The 18,491-nt window shown below is 42.6% G+C and overlaps 1 protein-coding gene across 1 annotated transcript in view; it reads right to left on the bottom strand.

The window, feature by feature from the left end:
- Nucleotides 1-18,491, bottom strand: part of LOC119436731 (DNA N6-methyl adenine demethylase-like) — a 124,890-nt gene that overhangs the window by 4,670 nt on the left and 101,729 nt on the right. Inside the window, exons 8-13 of the mRNA XM_049659876.1 lie at nt 17,946-18,248; nt 11,196-11,340; nt 8,178-8,267; nt 7,943-8,080; nt 6,962-7,084; nt 3,796-3,945 (exon numbers count right to left, since the gene is read on the bottom strand). Coding sequence (XP_049515833.1) covers nt 3,796-3,945; nt 6,962-7,084; nt 7,943-8,080; nt 8,178-8,267; nt 11,196-11,340; nt 17,946-18,248 — 949 coding nt within the window. The remainder of the gene's footprint in view (nt 1-3,795; nt 3,946-6,961; nt 7,085-7,942; nt 8,081-8,177; nt 8,268-11,195; nt 11,341-17,945; nt 18,249-18,491) is intronic.

The raw sequence follows: 18,491 nt of genomic DNA on the forward strand, positions 1-18,491 counted from the left end.
GTTCATATAGTGTGATTCATATCTATGACCACTCCAAAAAAAGTGTTTAACATTCAATATAACCACCAGACAGTGATAATAAGCTTTACTTGGTAGGCTTTAATATTTTGTTGGCTTTCTATTCGACTTCAAATTAAGTTTTGGGTGAGAGTAGCTTTCTGTTTCATCTGTAGTGCTGCTGCAAGCATTATCGGATGTTACATTCTCCCGGATCATGCATACCCTGAAATTGGCCTTTGCCAGTTAGAACTTGGCTGGTCAGCACGCACGCCCCTTACCCCAATGGTACGCTTACGGTACAGTAATGGGGTTGAACACACATCATATCTCGTCGAAAACGGCATTTCTGGCCAGCTCCAGGAAGATTTTAAAGCGAAAACAGTAGCTCACAATGAATCACAGTCGATCTTGGATATGTCAACCTTTAAGGGGATCGTGAAATAGTACGATATAGCGATAATTCAAAATACAAAATATGCCTATCTGTAGCTTATCTGAAATCTACGCACGTCTCAGACAGTTTCCCGAGATTGTAAAAAGCGGGAATTTGCCAATTTGTGTCTCGAAGGCTGTGCCAAGCACACAAAAGATTAATTATTTTTCGCACACAAAATCTCGGAAGACGCTCACACTGCATAATGGTCCTTGATATACAGATCGCAACGCTAACTCTAAACATCCACATCGCCCAGCTGCTACACTGCAGTTCGCCTCGTGTGCATACAAGTGCTTGTACAGTCAATGTCCAAGTTTTCGGACTTCCTACGAGACGCAAAAACGTACGAAAAGATTAATGCATCCCTTTAACTGCCCACAAGGGCTCAAATCGCCACAGACACGTCCGAAATAGCTCTGAAGGCCTGCCAGTACATTTATTAGGCGTATCAGTGCTCGTACTGTGATAGAAGATGGCGGGTGCCACGCGTGTATAATTAAATAATACATACCATGTCCCATGACTATTGACCCTTCCCACTCTTGGTATGCTTCACCGCAACACTTTGCGTAAGCCTCACCGCGTAACATTGCTATATTGAGGCAAAGCTGACTTTCGGGAACCGGCATTATGCAATGCCGGTTCCCTGGGCTTCGAAGCTATTGGCGAGGATTACTAAGGCGGAGGCGGTGCCATTGCTAACAGCAGCGAATTGTTTTAATGAAAAAAATTCAATGACGATCAAGATTCCCTAATGCGAAATTTGTGCGCAGCTGCATACGTGTTTTTATTTCACGATATAGTGGCTGGCGCGGACAATCTGTCTCGTGCGGCACGTTGCAAACGAAGCAATGTCTGGAGCGACTGCCTCGCTAATTGGGAGATCGCGAGAGGCAGCACGTCGGTGACACGCGTCACCCACGTGCTGCAGACAGGCCTCCCAGACGACGCACGCTACTCTGGTGCCATCTTGTAGCCATCGTCGCTGCAGTGCGCGTCTTGCACGGCACTACGCTTTTCTTCTCCCGCTTTAGCCATACCCTCCTCCTCCGCTTGCCTCCTCGCACTCTCTTCACTGTCACCGCTTTTTTCATCCCCCGCTGCGCTCCGCGCTCGCTCTTTCATCCGCTGCGCTCGTTCGCTCGGTTACACCTGGAACGCCGACACTCGATGCAGGAATGGGAGCTGCGCTCTAAAAAACGCACGGGCCTTTTTGCGCCAGTCTGCCACGCCAGAAAACGAGACCCGAACAACACCTCAGATAAGCTTTGTCCTATAAAAGCAAACCCAGCCATAAAATTTTAGCTTAACAAACTTCTGTATAGATGGCAAAGCCAGTCTATGGCTTTTTCACATTTGCGAGTGGGAAAGACAGGGAGTATGCAGAAAGTGTGACACGGCTCTACAACTTTACTCAGGGTCTGCATTGGCGCCCCTTTAAGAAACATAACAGGGTTCTACCGTACATCAACAGAAACTAGGGGTGTGTGAATATTTGAAATTTCAAATATGAATACTATTGAATTTGTATTTGATTTGAGAATTTGTCATTTGAAATTGTTGAATATTAATTTCTGTCTGAATATAAAATACAACAGTTAGTCTACAGGCATAAAAATCAATGCAAGTGGTGACTGTTCCCAATAACTCTGCTACTTGAGAGCAGCGGTTGTGGCACAAGGGAACCATTTTTTTGGTGAACGCATAATGCAGCCAACTTCTGCACAATCAATTCAGGTCATTAAATAAGAATGCCTCATCTTTAGGTTGCCTATGAATCTGTTGCTCGATTTAAGCAGAGCAATTTTTTATTTAGCCAACCTCATCCTGCTTGCATCTCTCAGTATATTAATTAAATTGTGGGGTTTAACATCCCGAAACTGCGCAGTGGGTTAAGAGGGACGCCATAGCAGAGGGCTCCAGATTCATTTCAACCACCTGGGGTTCTTTAATGTGCACCCAAAGCACGAGCATTCTTGCTTTTTTAGCCCCTTATCGGAATGCAGCAGGTGCCAGGAATCAAACCCGTGTCCTTGTGCTCAGCAGCACAGTGCTATAGCCACTGAGCCACCGTGGTGGGTCCAGTTGCATCTCTTTAAACCAACATGCAAACCTTTATATCTTTATTCATATATTTTTATATTTACATTTATTATTATATTGTTATATTACTTTATATTTTTCTTTCTTAGAAATAAGAGAATATTTCATATCCCGAGGTTGGTTTTCTCAAATACATGCATATTTGATTGAATTCTGGAATTTCGCAATTCAAACACCCGTAATAAAAACACTTTTCTGGCAACGAAAAATTCACAATTTTCCATCTAACAGTCTAAACTAGGGGCGTTTGAATAGTGAAATTTTCTGAACGAATCGAACGAATATCCGAGAAAAATGAGCTCAGAATATCAAATCGAATATTTATAATTTCAAAACAAAGTGAAACGGAAAGGTACCATTGAGTCTGTCTGGGAACAAAAGGCTTATTTGCAGTAATGTGATAGTGATACATATAATGCTGTTAACAACTTGATGTCAGGTCAACTGAGCAGCTCATAAAGGAGAAACAAAGGAGAGGTGATGGTATCTAGTGCACCATGACGACAACAGCTATTAAACAGGAACAGCACTTCATCAGATGCATGAGTAAAGTGTAGTGCTTATTGAGGGGACTAAGTGCAGTATCCAAGAGCACATCATTTTAGAGGGAATACAAATACGGTGAGACCGACAAAATAATAAATTATTTGCCTAGATCGAGACACCAAATTCGTATGGTGCTTAGGACGAGACATGCTTATTGAACCAATGTAAACTATTGTGCAGAAGTAGTCTCCGCCGTGCATTTGCTCAAACTGGTTCATCAGTATAACAAGCACAGTTTTCCTGGTGCAGAATGATTTGGAAGAGTCTCCTCTCCGCTTGCATCAGTCCTCCCTTTAGATTGCAACAACTGTTGTTGCCCCTTATATTTGAACGAAACAAACATTTGAGAAGTTCAAATAGCGAATTCTCAAATCGATTACGAATCGAATAGCAAAGACTATATTCTATTTGTATTTGAAATTTTTAATATATTTCACACAGCCCTAGTCGAACCACAGATAAATATGCTACACACTTATATCTGGTGTACTTAATTAGGTGCTTTAACACAAGCACCACCAAGCTATGCTGCATATATTTGCTAATGCATTAGCATTGCAATTATGCACTACAGTGATTAACTGTGACCATTATCTTGCTTGTTGCACACATCAAGCATCTCACAAATGTCATGCATTTCCATGGTGTTACATGGAAATGTTTACTTTGTTACTTTTTGCATACTAACCACAAAGGACTTACAAACTGACCTCTGAGTTTAAGTTTTGCTGAATAGCGTGTGCTGCTTCATCAGGGTTCTTTTCTTTTCGTCCACGTTTCTTGCAGGGTCCCAAAGGCACCTTACGTATCCTGGTTGTCGTGTGATATTTTCTGAGCACCTCCAATGATCCTGCTTTCACCTGAGCGAAGAAGAGAGAAAACAAGACAGCTGCATGAGTAAAGCATAGAGTTCTTGTGTTTCAGCTCTGAACAGATGCCCAATAACTGAATTATGATTAATATTAAAATATGGTTAACTCACCTTGATAAATTCAGTACATAAATGGAAATTCAAATTAGAGCTAATCATTCGAATACTGCAAGGCTGCAGTATCCACCTTTAACATTACTCACATTTTTAATCTCTGCATATTTCAATGGACGCGAAAGAGAAACACTAAATGAGTTTAGTACAGAATTCCTTTATTTTGACTTCTATCGCAGCAGAAGGTTCATGATTAATGGAGCAAATGGAGGCCAAACTTTCAACTTAGCACGTTGGAGTTCTAACAGTGGCAGTGTTATGCCAAGGGTTTTATTGTATTTTTGCCTATCTGTGCCATTTTTTATACAAAAACAAAATATACATATATCAACATTTGCCAGGTTAAATTTTTGCTTCCTTTTGAATGCAATGTCATCATTATTTATTGGCAAACACATAAGCAGCAGTGCACAGACATTTCCAAAATTAAGAGAAATGGCAATCGAGGTGGTGCCCACACCTCCCTCCTATGCCTCTGTCCTTTCTGGCTTACCATACCTCAGGTTACAGCAAGACTCACCTTTTTGGTTTTTCGTACTGTAATCTATATATCTACCTTTACTTTTCATTCCTCTTTAGCGTGTGTCCCTTTTAATTGTCCCCATTAAAATCCAGACACACAAGGTAAGCATCAAAGCAGTTCATAAGTAAGCTAGCACAGTACGTCAGTACAGTTTCACCTGATTTTTGCTGATGAGGAAAGAGTGTAACTTAGTTACGTAAATGCAAATGTGACATCGGAACTGAAAATGCTTCTATGCTTACCATACAAAGTGCATCGCTTTGTGCAAAAGAAAGCAGCGGCTTTCTTTTGCACATGTGACTTGCATGCAAGCTGTCAGTGGCAGACGCCATCATATTCAGTATTCAGGTCATGTAGAGGCGGTGCAGTTGCCAAGATGCTGAGACAGGTATTAGTGTACTGAACTACTGATGTAATTACAGGAAAGAAAAAAACTAACAATTTCAATATTACATACTTTGAACTGACAGTTGGCACTGCAAAGCTATGAGAGATGTGCAGTGTCAATAAAAGAGATGTAAGACTTCAAGCATGGCACCGCAGTGTAGCGAGCAAGTCATAAGGCAGGTCATGAATTGTGTGGAACTTCGTGAAGCACAGAACAGCGCAGAGAGCCATGCCACAGGGCTCACACCAGATCCTAGTTTCCTTCCAGAGCCGCTTTCCGATTACGTCTTTCTCTTTGCTCGAAGAACAAAGTGCATCGCTTTGTGCAAAAGAAAGCAGCGGCTTTCTCTTGCACATGTGACTTGCATGCAAGCTGTCAGTGGCAGACGCCATCATTCCAAATCTGCCAAAAGGCGCAAAAAGCGCCCAATTCCAAAAACAGTGTCTTTGAGCACTGGCAAAGTGCTGCCATATATGTAGTAGAAAACATAGACTGTAATAAATGCGCCCCTTCCGCGCTGACAAAATGGCTGCTATTTATGTAGTAGAACATGAAGACTGAATCAACATGCCCTTTGTGGCACTGAAAAAGTGTAGTAAAACAAAAAAGAGCGATATAACCACGGATTTCAAATGCTGGCACTGCAGCCATCTATGTAGTAGAAGAAAAACAAAGTGGACATGCTCAGTTCATCCAAATTGCTTTGAAATCGAGATTAATGCCACTGACAAGCTGAGCTCATCCAAAACACTTAAGGAGTTAAAAGAAGAGCAAAGTAGATTTTTTATAGATGCAGCATGTGACACTCAAATAATCACTACAGTCACTATTCCCAAACATTTTGGTTCATTAGAAAATGGTATAATTTTAATATTACAAGCACATAGCCACAATACATCTACAAATGTGCTCAAAGTACAACACCCAACAATAAAAGCAAACATCTGCAAGCACAGATTCCTTACTGGATCTTCTTTTGCCAAAGACCAGGTTTTTACTTTGATTAGATTGTGTAACTGTAAAGCATAATGCAAGCTGATTTCATACGACAAAAATAGCTCATTCTGAGGCGAAGAGCTAAACAGGCCACTTGTTCACCAATGTTTCCACCCAAATGACCTGGGAGCATATTTAATCAGTGCAGCAGTGCTAGAGATGGATATCGACAGTGTGCAGGTCACCTGAACTTCTCTCAACGAGATGAAAGGGGCCATGACACCAAAATTTTTAGCTTTAATTAAGCATTGAATGAATATGCGTCCCACAGCAAGCAGGAAAAATTTGGGTGCATCTGTGCAGTAGAAAATTTGTAATTTAATTTTTTATGTAACAGTTGAACCGTGCAGCAGTCTGGCAACACTAACTGGTGATGAAATGAAATGCACCCCCAGCAACAACTCCTGCAAAGTAACGGAAGCCAATGCCTAAGGCCATGCTTTTGTGTACTGCAAGTGCCCGAAGTTATTGCACTAGTAGCTGGAAATAAGTCATGGTCACCATACGTCATTGGCGGTCAGCCCGAGATAGTTTCTACAGGCATTCTTTGGTTTGTGTTGCTTTTACCACGCAAGTGAAACAACTGCAGCTACAAATCAATGGCGACGCCCTTGCCCCGCCATTGGTTGCCAGAGCATGCGGAGCAAACTGTCCATGTGGTTTGAGACTGCTTCAAAGCAGACGACAAAGCCGTCGCCCCACATTTCCTGATGTCAGACAATTCATGCAAAATGGTAGGTGCTGTCGGTGGGAGGGGCTTGCAGGCAGCGACTTCAAATTGAAATTTCGAGTTAAAATGTAAGCTGAAAGCCCTACTATTTTTGCATGTATAGCCATATTTACCCGTCTATTCTCAGTTACAATTATAAACTGAGAATAGCTGGATGACTGTGTCTTAACCCCTTTATGTAAAAACATGCACACATTCACAACAGACACCCTTCACAATTTCTAGCCTTTATATCTGCAGTTAAATGCACTCACCTTCTCATAAAATCCATCTTTCTTCCCATATTCATCAGTTGCATCAAGTACATACAATGGAAGCACGTGCAGCTGCTCATCATCACCCTTCTCAAACCCGCGGTATTTTGTCAATGTCACTACCTGAAAAAACATTGAACCAAATATGCATTTATGAATTGTGCTCATAGTGCAAAACAAAACCTACCTAATATGAATTAAAACAGCCACTAAGAAGGCCTCCTCCCTCCCCTTGCAATGTAATAGTGCTTGTGATTACAAAGAGGAAAAACATTTACAGAGGCACGGTGGGAATCGACGTCTTCAGCAAAGGTGTGTTAGTAGTAACGCAAAGTGATATGGACATGTACTAACTATGAAGCAAATTAGTAACAGAAACACAGGAAGAAAACATTGCAAAGGGCGACAAGACACAGGGAACAGTCATGCACAAGTGCTGACTTGAAGAAATAGACTAAGTTCTGTGACGAAATTAATGGTTTGACATCATCTTACATGGTTGCATAGAAGACACATGTAAAAAAAAAAATAGAGCAATCTTTCTGTAATTGCCAAGGAAAGAAACTAGATTTCATGGCAGTATCTCGAGTCCCTGGCTACGTTAACAACAGAAAAAAATCACCGACTTACAACACTGACAATTTTGCACCAGCATACAGGAGATGCTTAAGCTGGCTACTAGAATGAACTTGAGCTTGCCGTTTTTAGCAGTTTCTGTTCTACGAATGAACAGGGTTATCCATTTTTAGTGAGAACACCCTATATGTGTTCAAGCTAATGTAATTTCAACATTCCTTCCACATTTATGGAAAAACTGAGCTGCTATCAAGCCTAGAAATCTAATCAGGTGTTCCCCATAACAGTGGATTGCCCTGTAGCAACTTGCACAACATTCTCTTCTAAGTACAAGCATCCAATTCATGCAACCACATAAAACAATTCGACAACATTAAAATTATCAACTTCTTAAGAGATACTCACAACAGTGCAGCCATTATTCATGTTGTGTAAATCTTTGTGAGCATGGGCACAAAAGTCCACACAGGCTGTGACTCCTGAAAATGGTCTTCCTGGTTTCAGGCCCAACCTACATGATATACCCTCAGACTCGAACTCAGTCTGAGAAGGAAAATGAGAAAAGGGCAAATTTTGTAGTGGAATTATTTTTCATAAAGCAGCGGCTACAATAGACCAACAAAACGAAATGAAAATGTACCTGGTTCTTGTACGATTCTGGTGCAACTCTAGCATACAGGGGAGCCATGTCAGTAGCCAATTGCTGCAGCTTGTCTTCAAGCTCCTGTTCCTATGTGTCACAAAGTAAGACAGTTATTGTTATGAGTAGCTGCCCATATTACACTGCAAAATTTATTATTTAAAACTAAGTTCATATTACCAAATCGACAAGTCAGTAATTTGCATTGCAAGATGGTCAAAGTGGCACATGTGCATACATCTTCTATGTACAGCACTTGTAATTAGAGACTGCTTTGGGAAGCCTTTCTCTGACAGATGGTATGTTGAAGAAGAAATTAAAATTGCCACAATCCGCAACTGTGTTGCATGATATGTGCGAGAATTGTAAGGCGAGCTCAATTATAATGGACAATTAATTAAGTGCAGTGTAATTGCAGTTGGAATGTGAAGGTTGAAAATATAGCGTCACATTCCAGCTCCCCTAGGCAAGATGTTTAATGAGCTAAATCTTCTTGTGCTTATTGAAACTATTATATTATTTTTACAAGTTGATATACCACAACACTGTAAGAGACACCTGCATATCATGTTTCTTTATTGTTGTGCAGCAATAGCACAAGAAACGACAGAATAGCTGTGCACTTAAAGTTGTCATATTATCACATGAGTATGCACACATGTGAGCACATGACTAGCACACATTTGTTGGCGTACACAGTGTCGTGACCAAATGAAATTTTATTGTGGTCTAGGGTGGAAACCTCAAATATTAGTTTTGTCAGCAAAAGCCACTATATCACCTCCATCAAAGACAAGGGTCAGCAGAGAGATAAGTATGCTAGTAAATTACAAGAGCCACTGAACAGAAAAATGCAACACTGTGCTGCTAGCATAAAGCAGTATACTAGTATCTTTTTTTTTTACAATATTTTTTTAAAATTCACAGGAAATCAAGCATAAACTTTAGTTTTTGGCACCAAGAAACGCTATATAAAGGAATACCTTCTTACATTTTCAAAACTGTAACAAGACCTGTAACGTTCAATGTTTCAACATCATCATAACGCTTTTGTTTTAATACATTCTGTGTTACGTCAACAGAAGGGTTACACAAGGAGTCCTAACATAGCAGTCACCTTATCACTGCTTGCTACACTTGGCAATATCACTTGTCACTTGAAAGCAAGGTGACCAGGTGAACTTAGGTCAACAAGCAGATAACCCTCTCAAGACAAGCCCAAATAAGTGTCACAGCTTCTCCAAAGATCGCCCAAAATAAGTAGAATATTTTACAAGAACCTAGAGTTTATTTTAAAATATGCCTCATTCAGAATGTGAATACACATTGTACACTCGAGTCTATCACAAAAACATAAAGGCCATCCGTCCATATCCTACAACAGCGGATGGACCTTTACTTAGTTTGCGATAGGGTGTACATTATAATTCCTACATGTTTTCGGACATGACTAAATTTGTTAGACACTGAGGATATAAAGTCAAAGACTAGATGTATTCTATACTACAATCTGTCCTACGTTAAGCAATGATTGTGATAGTTTTTGGGTTGCTCTTATCCTTCGCATTAACAGCTGCAGGGCTAAATGAATGCTCCAGTTATTCCCATATGAAAGGACTGATATGAAAGACAAAAATTTACATCAAAGTAAAATTTTTTTACAATACCCTTTAACCTCCAAATTAATTCCAGAAAAACGCACCAAATTTACCAAATTTTTTTATGTAGTCATAATTTTTTGCTATGTCATTCCGATTCTGAAAATTTATTACTTTGTTGGTTTCTGGTTAGAATTAACACAAAAAGGAAAAAAAGAAAAGAAAAGCTGCTCTTCAGGCCAGCTTTCCCGCAATGCCAACTGTAATTTGTCTTTGGCAATGGGAGCGGCACAACATCGAGCTGAACGAGTGTGACTCATCAGTGGCGATCTTGGTACAACCTCCCATGACGAGAAAAGCTCGGGATTGGGGGTTAAAGGATAAAGTAACTTTGGATGACAATACGAGGTGTGTTCAAAAAGAAACCGAACTTTTGCTATAACACCTTTACTGCTTATAGTACAACATTTTAAGTGCTGTCCCCTTCAAAGTAGTCCCCTCTACTGGCAATGCACTCTTCCCATCTTCTCTTCCACTTTTGGAAAGCCTCCTGGAATGCACTTTCTGGAATGGTGCGCAGGTCTCTTCTCGCATTGTCCTTGATCTCCTCTACGGTTTGGAAATGACGTCCTTTCAAGGTGGTTTTCAGCTTGGGGAACAGAAAAAAGTCTGCTGGGGCTAGGTCCGGAGAATATGGTGGGTGGGGCACAACAGGAGTGTGGTGTTTCACTAAGTAGCTGCAGACAACGAGCAACGCGTGAGCTGGGGCATTGTCATGATGCAAGATCCAAGCCTGATTTTCCCACAATTCAGGCCTCTTACTGCACACAGAATCTCTCAAACGTGCTAGGATTCCCTGGTAAACTTCTTTGTGTACCGTCTGACCATGTGGCACAAATTCCTGATGGACAATGCCTTTGCAGTCAAAAAAAACAACCAACATCACCTTCATTTTTTACCGACTCATACGTGCTTTTTTTGGACGAGGAGAACCAATCATAGCACTGCGTGCGACTGATACAGTCCTCCCCGTATGCTTGGCTAAGCAACTGAAATGTCTCTGTGAAAGTTGTAGCAGAACTTCTCACACACACGCTGTTCTTCCAATTCCTTCATTGTCACTTTGGCACCAATCCGAAGAACAGCTTGTTCATATGCTCACTTCAGCGGCTGTAGCTCGCCAACTAACGGTCAGAGCGAAACGCCACAAATGGCAGTTTGTTGTCTAAACCTGCCGCTACATGCGCTCACTAGCCGCAGCGCTCTCCCTCTGCCGGTTGGCGTGCTATTTCAAAAGTTCGGTTTCTTTTTGAATGCACCTCGTATACCTAAAAAACCATGACAAGCACTAGAAGGATCTTACAAGAGGCTCAGCAAAAGCAAGCAGATGTGACAATCGTGCTTGAAAGATTTTACGTACTTCTGACTGTTCTGAAAGCTTGAACTTGCGAACAGATTTGCTCCTTGCATACTTGCAGCCATTATAATACATGCTCCATGAGCAGCCAAATGAAAAGGAAGCTCCACAGGTTTCCGAGTCTGCTCCTTGGCATGCACAAGTTCGTCTGAAAAAAAAAAAGTAACAAGTAGAACAAGTAACATCAAGATCAAATAGAGCAAGAAATGTTGCAACTGCAACATGGATACATAAGGACAGCTAACAACATTTATTATGAATAATTAGTGTATATTGAGAATACAAACATATATTGTGAATATGTAAGTACCATGAATATGCACCATGAATACTTGATATTCATGATAATAAAACAAACTGCTCCATACATCATACATACATAATTAAAAAAACGAAGGAGAATAAAGGTTGCTTTTCTAAGTGATATCCTGCACCTGATGCCTCCAACGTGCTGCCAAAGCTGCCTCCAAGTCATGTTGTATGTAACTTCCTTTTACGAATTTTCCTTTTTATTGTGCATCAAGTGTGTTTGTGGTCACTCATCACTACACCATTTAGTAATGCTTTCCCCCATTCCATAAGCTTGTTTGCACAATGTAATACCATGTGAAAACCCGTTCTGCGTTCTGACAAATAAAAGTTTGTCAGTCCAGCATACTGATCTCTAAACCTTTACACTTTCACCCTTTTGTCATGATGATTCGCTGCACATGCATGTGTTCATTGACTGAACTCTCCACTTTGCTGTCCCCTGATGCAGTAAGCTGGGACGGGAAAATGTAACGACTCTAATCCAATGCTATTCCTTTTTGCACTTTTCCAATGGCCCGAGCGACGCTCCGCTCATAATGTTACGAGACTGCGTGCAATGGGGCAAAGACGACGTCGACCATTGGGGTGAAGAAGACGACGATTGAAAAGATTGTCTTTCCATCATCTTGGCAGTGCTACAGCTCGCTGTATATAGTTTGTAAATATATTTTCATTTACCTATACCGTTTCCCGTGGCATTTTGGTGGAGGTGCTGGGTACTACTCAAGACGGAACTCCGCAGCGGACGTGTCCTGGCAAGTTCCACCATGTCAACAGGCGGGGATATTGTGTCGACCGCAACACCGGCACCCCAGCCAGTGATCTTGATCCAACCCCGCGACCCAGGCTCTTTTTGCGGCACCGACAACGTCGACGTTGATGACTGGATTGGGAATTGCGAACGCGTCGCAACAAACAATCGGTGGGACCCGACAGTGACACTCGCTAATGTCAGTTTCTACCTCAGAGGGACAGCGCAGGTCTGGTTTGACACTCACAAAACGAAGCTGACCAGCTGGGATCTATGTAAGCAGAAGCTTCGTGACCTATTTGGCAAACCAATTGGCCGCCAGAGCGCCGCTTCGAAAGATTTCTCCTGTCGTGCCCAATCTCCCACGGAGTCGTACGTGTCGTACATCCTTGACGTTATCGCCCTTTTCCCGCCGAGTTGATTCCACCATGACCGAGGCGGATAAAGTAAGTCACGTCCTGAAAGGCATTGCTGATGATGCTTTCAACTTGCTGGTCTTTAAGGACAGCTTGACCGTTGAAGACATTATCAAGGAATGCCGGCGTTTTGAAGCACTGAAGAGTTGCCGCATCGCCCAACAATTCATGCGGCTTCCAAACACGGCCGCTACATCGTCCTGCACGAATGTTCAGCCACCCAATCAGCAACCGACCACCGATAGCCTTGTCCGCATCGTGCGTCGTGAAATTGAGGCGGTGTCGCCACCTTCCTATTTCACACGCTCTTCCGACGATCCCCGACCGACGGTCTCTTTAATCCAAGCCGTCGTGAGGGAAGAGCTGGCTAACGTAGGACTCCAGCCTGTTGCCTCCTTTCCTCACCCTCGGGTCAGTTCTGTTTTTCCGCCTTACAGAAATACAGCAACGTTGTGCCGCTATCGTGATCCGGCCCAGTGGAGAACCCAGGACGATAAGCCCATATGTTTTTATTGCCACGGCGTTGGACATATTTCCCGTCACTGCCGGTATCACCAGCCTTCCTCCCCTCGCTCATTATTTGACATTCGCCGTGACGACCCCCCCCCTCCCCCAATCAGCCCCTGCAGCTTCCCGCACGTAACAACTCACCGCTCCGAGACGCTCCTGCACCAACCCGCAGCTCCAGTCATTCACCTTCGCCGCTATTCATCGCTGCACCCCTCTGGCCGCTCTTCCCAGGAAAGCTGAGCAATGCAGCTCCCAGAGGCGACGCTGCATTAGACCCACAAGCTGCAAAGCCTCTTTTAAAAACCTTGCCCACGCATGAGAACCAACTTGCCGTAAAAATGGATGGCCTACCCGTTACTGCCCTTATTGACACCGGTGCACATATTTGTATCATGAGCTCTGATCTCCGTGAACGCTTACACAAAGTGCTAACACCTGCAGAGTCCCGCGTTGTACGTGTCACTGACGGCGGAACTCCGGCCGTGCTTGGAATGTGCACTGCACGCGTGAGCGTCGCTGGCTGCCACACTTCCGTGTTGTTTCATGTTCTTCGCCACTGCCCGCATGACGTAATCCTTGGACTCGATTTCTCGACTGACCACTCCGCTGTAATTGACTGCTTGGCCGGTGTCGTTGAACTTGACTTCCCCGCTTCACCAGACGCTCCTGACATAGTCCAGAGCCAGCTCTCTTGTGCCGAGTTTGTTCGTTTGCTGCCCCAAGCACTCACCAATATTGTCGCTGTACCCTGCCCCAGTGTACCGGATGGTGACTATGTGGTTACTCCGTCTACCAGTGTCCTTTTGTCGCACAACATTTCCTTTCCCCATACTGTTGTGACTGTTGCGACCAACCAGACTTGCCTGCCCCTCTTGAACTTCGGACTCTGTCCTCAATTTCTTCCTCAAGGCATAGTTTTGGCCACCCTGTCACCATCAGATGAGAACCAGATTTTATCACTGTCACCTGATCCTACGTCAGCAATTTTGTCCGCCGACGCGCCCACTTCTCCGTCAGTACAGATGGCTATCACAAAGATGATTGCCCCAGACCTTCTGCCCTCCCAAGTAGACAACCTCCGTCATTTGCTCGTCACACACTCCGACATCTTCGACTTTGACGGTCGTCCCTTAGGTCAAACCTCTCTCGTCAAACATCGCATACATACTGGAGATGCGCCTCTGATTCACCAGCGACCTTATCGCATGTCACCATCCGAGCGCCAAGTTATTCAACAAGAGCTTGACAAGATGCTTTCAAAAGGCATTATTATTGAGCCGTCTGTGAGTCCATGGGCTTCCCCTGTTGCCTTAGTTAAAAAGAAAGACAACAGTTGGCGATTTTGCATTGATTATTGGCATCTCAATTGGCTATTGGCTAATTATGAATGATTGATGATAAGAAAGGAACCGAATCGAGTGAAAGGAATCCCTACATTATACCAGCCCTGTTTTCTTTCTGCCCACACCACATTGAAATGTATGAGGCTACAAACAACCAACTTAACGGTTGGTTCATTCTGAAAAACTTTAGACGTGTGCAATGTATCTGATCAAAGCTTCAAAAAATTGGCAGCAGAAGTGAGCATGAACACTGGATGGCAATCATCACCTGTCGATTCTATTACGTGTTAATGATAAAGAAAAACATTCTTTTTTGCCATTTTATGACTTTTTAAGTTGACCATCTGAGCATGCTAACACAGGACATGTGATACACTTCAGACACATTTCTCTATCAAAGGACTTAAGTGATCACTTTGTACCTTTCTGGTCAAGCATATGATGAAAATTTTTAATTGTTCAGAGAACTCAAAACGACGGTCATACTAAAATGTTGTAACACTAAAAATGTGTTGCCATTGTATGGTTTAAAAATTAATTGTCACAAGGATTTGTTTACCTGGACGTGTTCACAAGGACCTTTCCTACCAAATGAAAGCATTCACACACAACCATCAAAATCGTTCAGGGTCCTTTTGCTAAGCTTTTGAATTATTCACTTAAGGGCACATGGTTTAAGTCAAATACGCTTAGAAGAAATTCTGTGGCAAGCATTAGCTTCAAGATATCATTCCCCAATATGTGCTGCAACATACACTGGCATTCCACCTAACTTTTTAAAAAGCATGCAAGAGATACCTCTAAGAAAAAAAAAATGGTGCACTTTCGCCCGAAAGGCAGAACATTGATTACGATAGGAAATTATTAGACAGCTATACGAAGTAAGGATAGTAAGTAGATTTATCAGCAGTATAGACTTGTAAACATTCGTTTACTAACTAAACTAACAAGCATGGTGTCACACACGCACAGGCAAGCATGAACACATCTCACTCAATTACCGTGTACACCTGCTGTCAAAATGCAGGCGTGAGGAAGAGCGGCATCAGAAGAGAGAAAATTGCCCTTCGTGCTGCTTGTCGCTTTAATGCGAACTAAGCGGCGAGAACACAGCGCACACAAAACCATCAGCCCTTGGCTCGTCTAGACGTTGTACCCACCACAGATTACTTTTAAGATAGGGCCCGTGCAGCCGCGCTGAGCCGCACCATACGCAGTTGCGACCAGTACGACCCCCCCCCCCCCAACTGCTGCCTTGCACGATGAAAGACAGCGTGCTTCCTCCCTGCATTCCTCCCTTGCCCGTGCGAGATCAAGCCACCATCCTTCTCAGTTCACCCTCGCAGGCTTTCACTCGTACCTACAGCATACAGCACACGGCTGTGATCTTGTCGCACTTGGACTTTATATGGAACAACATGGCACCGGCACAGCCGCCGAGGGCAGAAAGTCCTATATAATTGCTATCGCAATTAAATATTGACTGGGACAGGATGTATTGCTTCACACATTTTAGGGATGCATATCTTAAAACTAACGCTAGTCTAAAGGTTTCTGCTAAGTGGATACGATTTCATTGCAGCTTTCCTTCAATCATGCAACTGCAATCTGTGCCGTGGTCCTTTTGGACACAAATAAAATCTGCTGAAAATTTACATTTATTGCATCCTAAACATCAATAAAGAGGTAATGCACCAGAAGAAACAGAACATTTTGAGTTTTGCTGTGAAATTAATTTTCCACAGACATGGACCCACCCCTGAACTCCAAAATCTATTTCTGGTACAGGAACTAAACACTTTGACATGTAATGCACTTAACACACAACCATTTCAGAAGTTTGCCTCATATAAGTCATTCCAATCAAAAGCAACAAAAGAAGAGACCCTACTACACGATTGCATATTCACACTGCAAGCAAACACCCAGATGTCCATCTTTCAGTGCTTTTTTTCTTCAACACAAAATGCGCAGTTGAGCAAATTTCACCACATAAGAGTTGTCTTATGTATGCAATGCAACACAATCTAAAAGTAATTCCATTTGTTAAGGCTTGCAATTCTCGGGTGTTACCTTTGCCTTTAGAATTGAAGCTGCAGTGCCGCAAAGGTTGAATAAATAAAATGTAAGTCGTGGAAGTTAATTGACGATTAACTATTGCGATTTGTCAAACAAATAATTTTTGCCTCTAAAGGGGCCAAATTGTGTTATCTGCAACTGGCAATTTTCAAAAAATCTCTATAGCTTAGAGAGCAAGTGGTATAACTTCATCTTGGGGGTTTCTAACATGAGTTGCACAGCCAGTTTATCACCATCAGATCTAGCACGTGATGTTGTCCCTGTCAAAAAAAGCAGTTGACTCCAATTGGAAAATTTCCAATCGTAAATTAGTACATAACTGGACCAATTGAACCAACTGGAACGTGACCATTTGGTTTTTGTTGGAGTGACCAATTGTTCCAAATGAGTGCCAATAATTGGTTGGAATGGCCAATTGCACCAATGGGCAATACCCGTACACATATATACCCCACAAAGCAAACCTAAATAGGATTCCAGCTGTCAGAAACAGGTTTCCTATAGCCTTAGTACTGCATGCATATATAGCTAAACTCATTCCAGTCTCCTTGAATGGGTTCATAAACTGAAACTATGATTTCCCAGATGGTTACGTTCTAGCTAGTTTATTCCTATTGGTAGTCTAATTAAACTCAGTTGGGAATGTAAGGTGGGTCTAGCTGGTTCAAACTGGCAAGTCCAATTGGACTCAATTGGTTCCATCCCTGACTCAATCGTAACCAATTGGAGGTGAGGATTTCCTAATGGGCCCAATTTATTCCAATTGGCAAGTCCAATCGGACTCAATTGGTTTCACTTTGACTCAATCGTAACCAGTAGAAACTAGCGATTTTCCAATCGGTTTCAATTGGGCCAGTTCATTTCAATTGGCAACGCCAATTGGTTTCTCCTCTGACCCAATAGTAACCGGTTGGAAGTAAAGATTTTCCAATTGGTTCCTATTGGTCCCAGTTGATTCCTATTGGAAAAGCTAATTGGAGTCTTTTTTTTTTTTTGACTGGGTTATTAAAGGACACTGAGATCTTTCCATGCTTCACAGTCGCCTATTTGAAGTATTTTCTTGACTAGAAGAGTAACAAGTGTGAAGCCACTTTTCTATCTTTGCTGGTCTCTTCATTAAAGAGATTATTATTTGTCATAATTACCACAGAGATTACACAAATCAATATATAAGATCATTATAATTTTTCTACATGTCTATTCAGCACATTTTTTTTCTTTACTGCCAAAATTTGTATTCAAGCCTTTGTTTACAGGTCCTTCTTGTGCATCTTAAAGTGTGTTGTTGAGCACATTTTCAAAGCAACCAGCCAAGCCTTGCAAGTTTGAAAGTAAAACTTACTGCTCGTTGGTGCCACAGCGGCGCTGAGTGGGGAAGCCAAAGTTGACTGTTTTGTGGACAACTGTACGATATAGGTCGTCGGCCATGTCTGCATGGACACCCTCCCATGCTACGATGGCCATGACAATATAGGCTGACAGGCAGCGATGACCTTGCCGATGTCGCAGTACAACCAGCACCTTCTCACTGGGACCGCTGCGCCGTATCACCCACTTGGCCACGGGGCACCCCTGGCTTGTCTTGCCCTCCTTGCCGGTGTACAGCACCTTCTCAATTCGTAGTGCACTGCCCGTCTCATTCAGCCTAGACAAATAACCCACCAGAGTGAGACAGGTTGCAGCTTTAGTCAAGATGACAAAACAAGCCCACTTAAGATATTACATACTGCAGCACAACCTATCCTCAATCGTTAAATGAGGTTTTTGAGCCAAGATCATGAACTTTATTTGCTTTTGGCATGATGATGACATGGCTGCTAGGCCCATGTGCATTACTGGCACTTACTTTTAATAACCAAAAAAGGTTGCAAGGGCATTAAAAGGTGCG

This window comes from Dermacentor silvarum, chromosome 1, assembly GCF_013339745.2.
Source record: "Dermacentor silvarum isolate Dsil-2018 chromosome 1, BIME_Dsil_1.4, whole genome shotgun sequence".
Lineage (NCBI taxonomy): Eukaryota > Metazoa > Arthropoda > Arachnida > Ixodida > Ixodidae > Dermacentor > Dermacentor silvarum.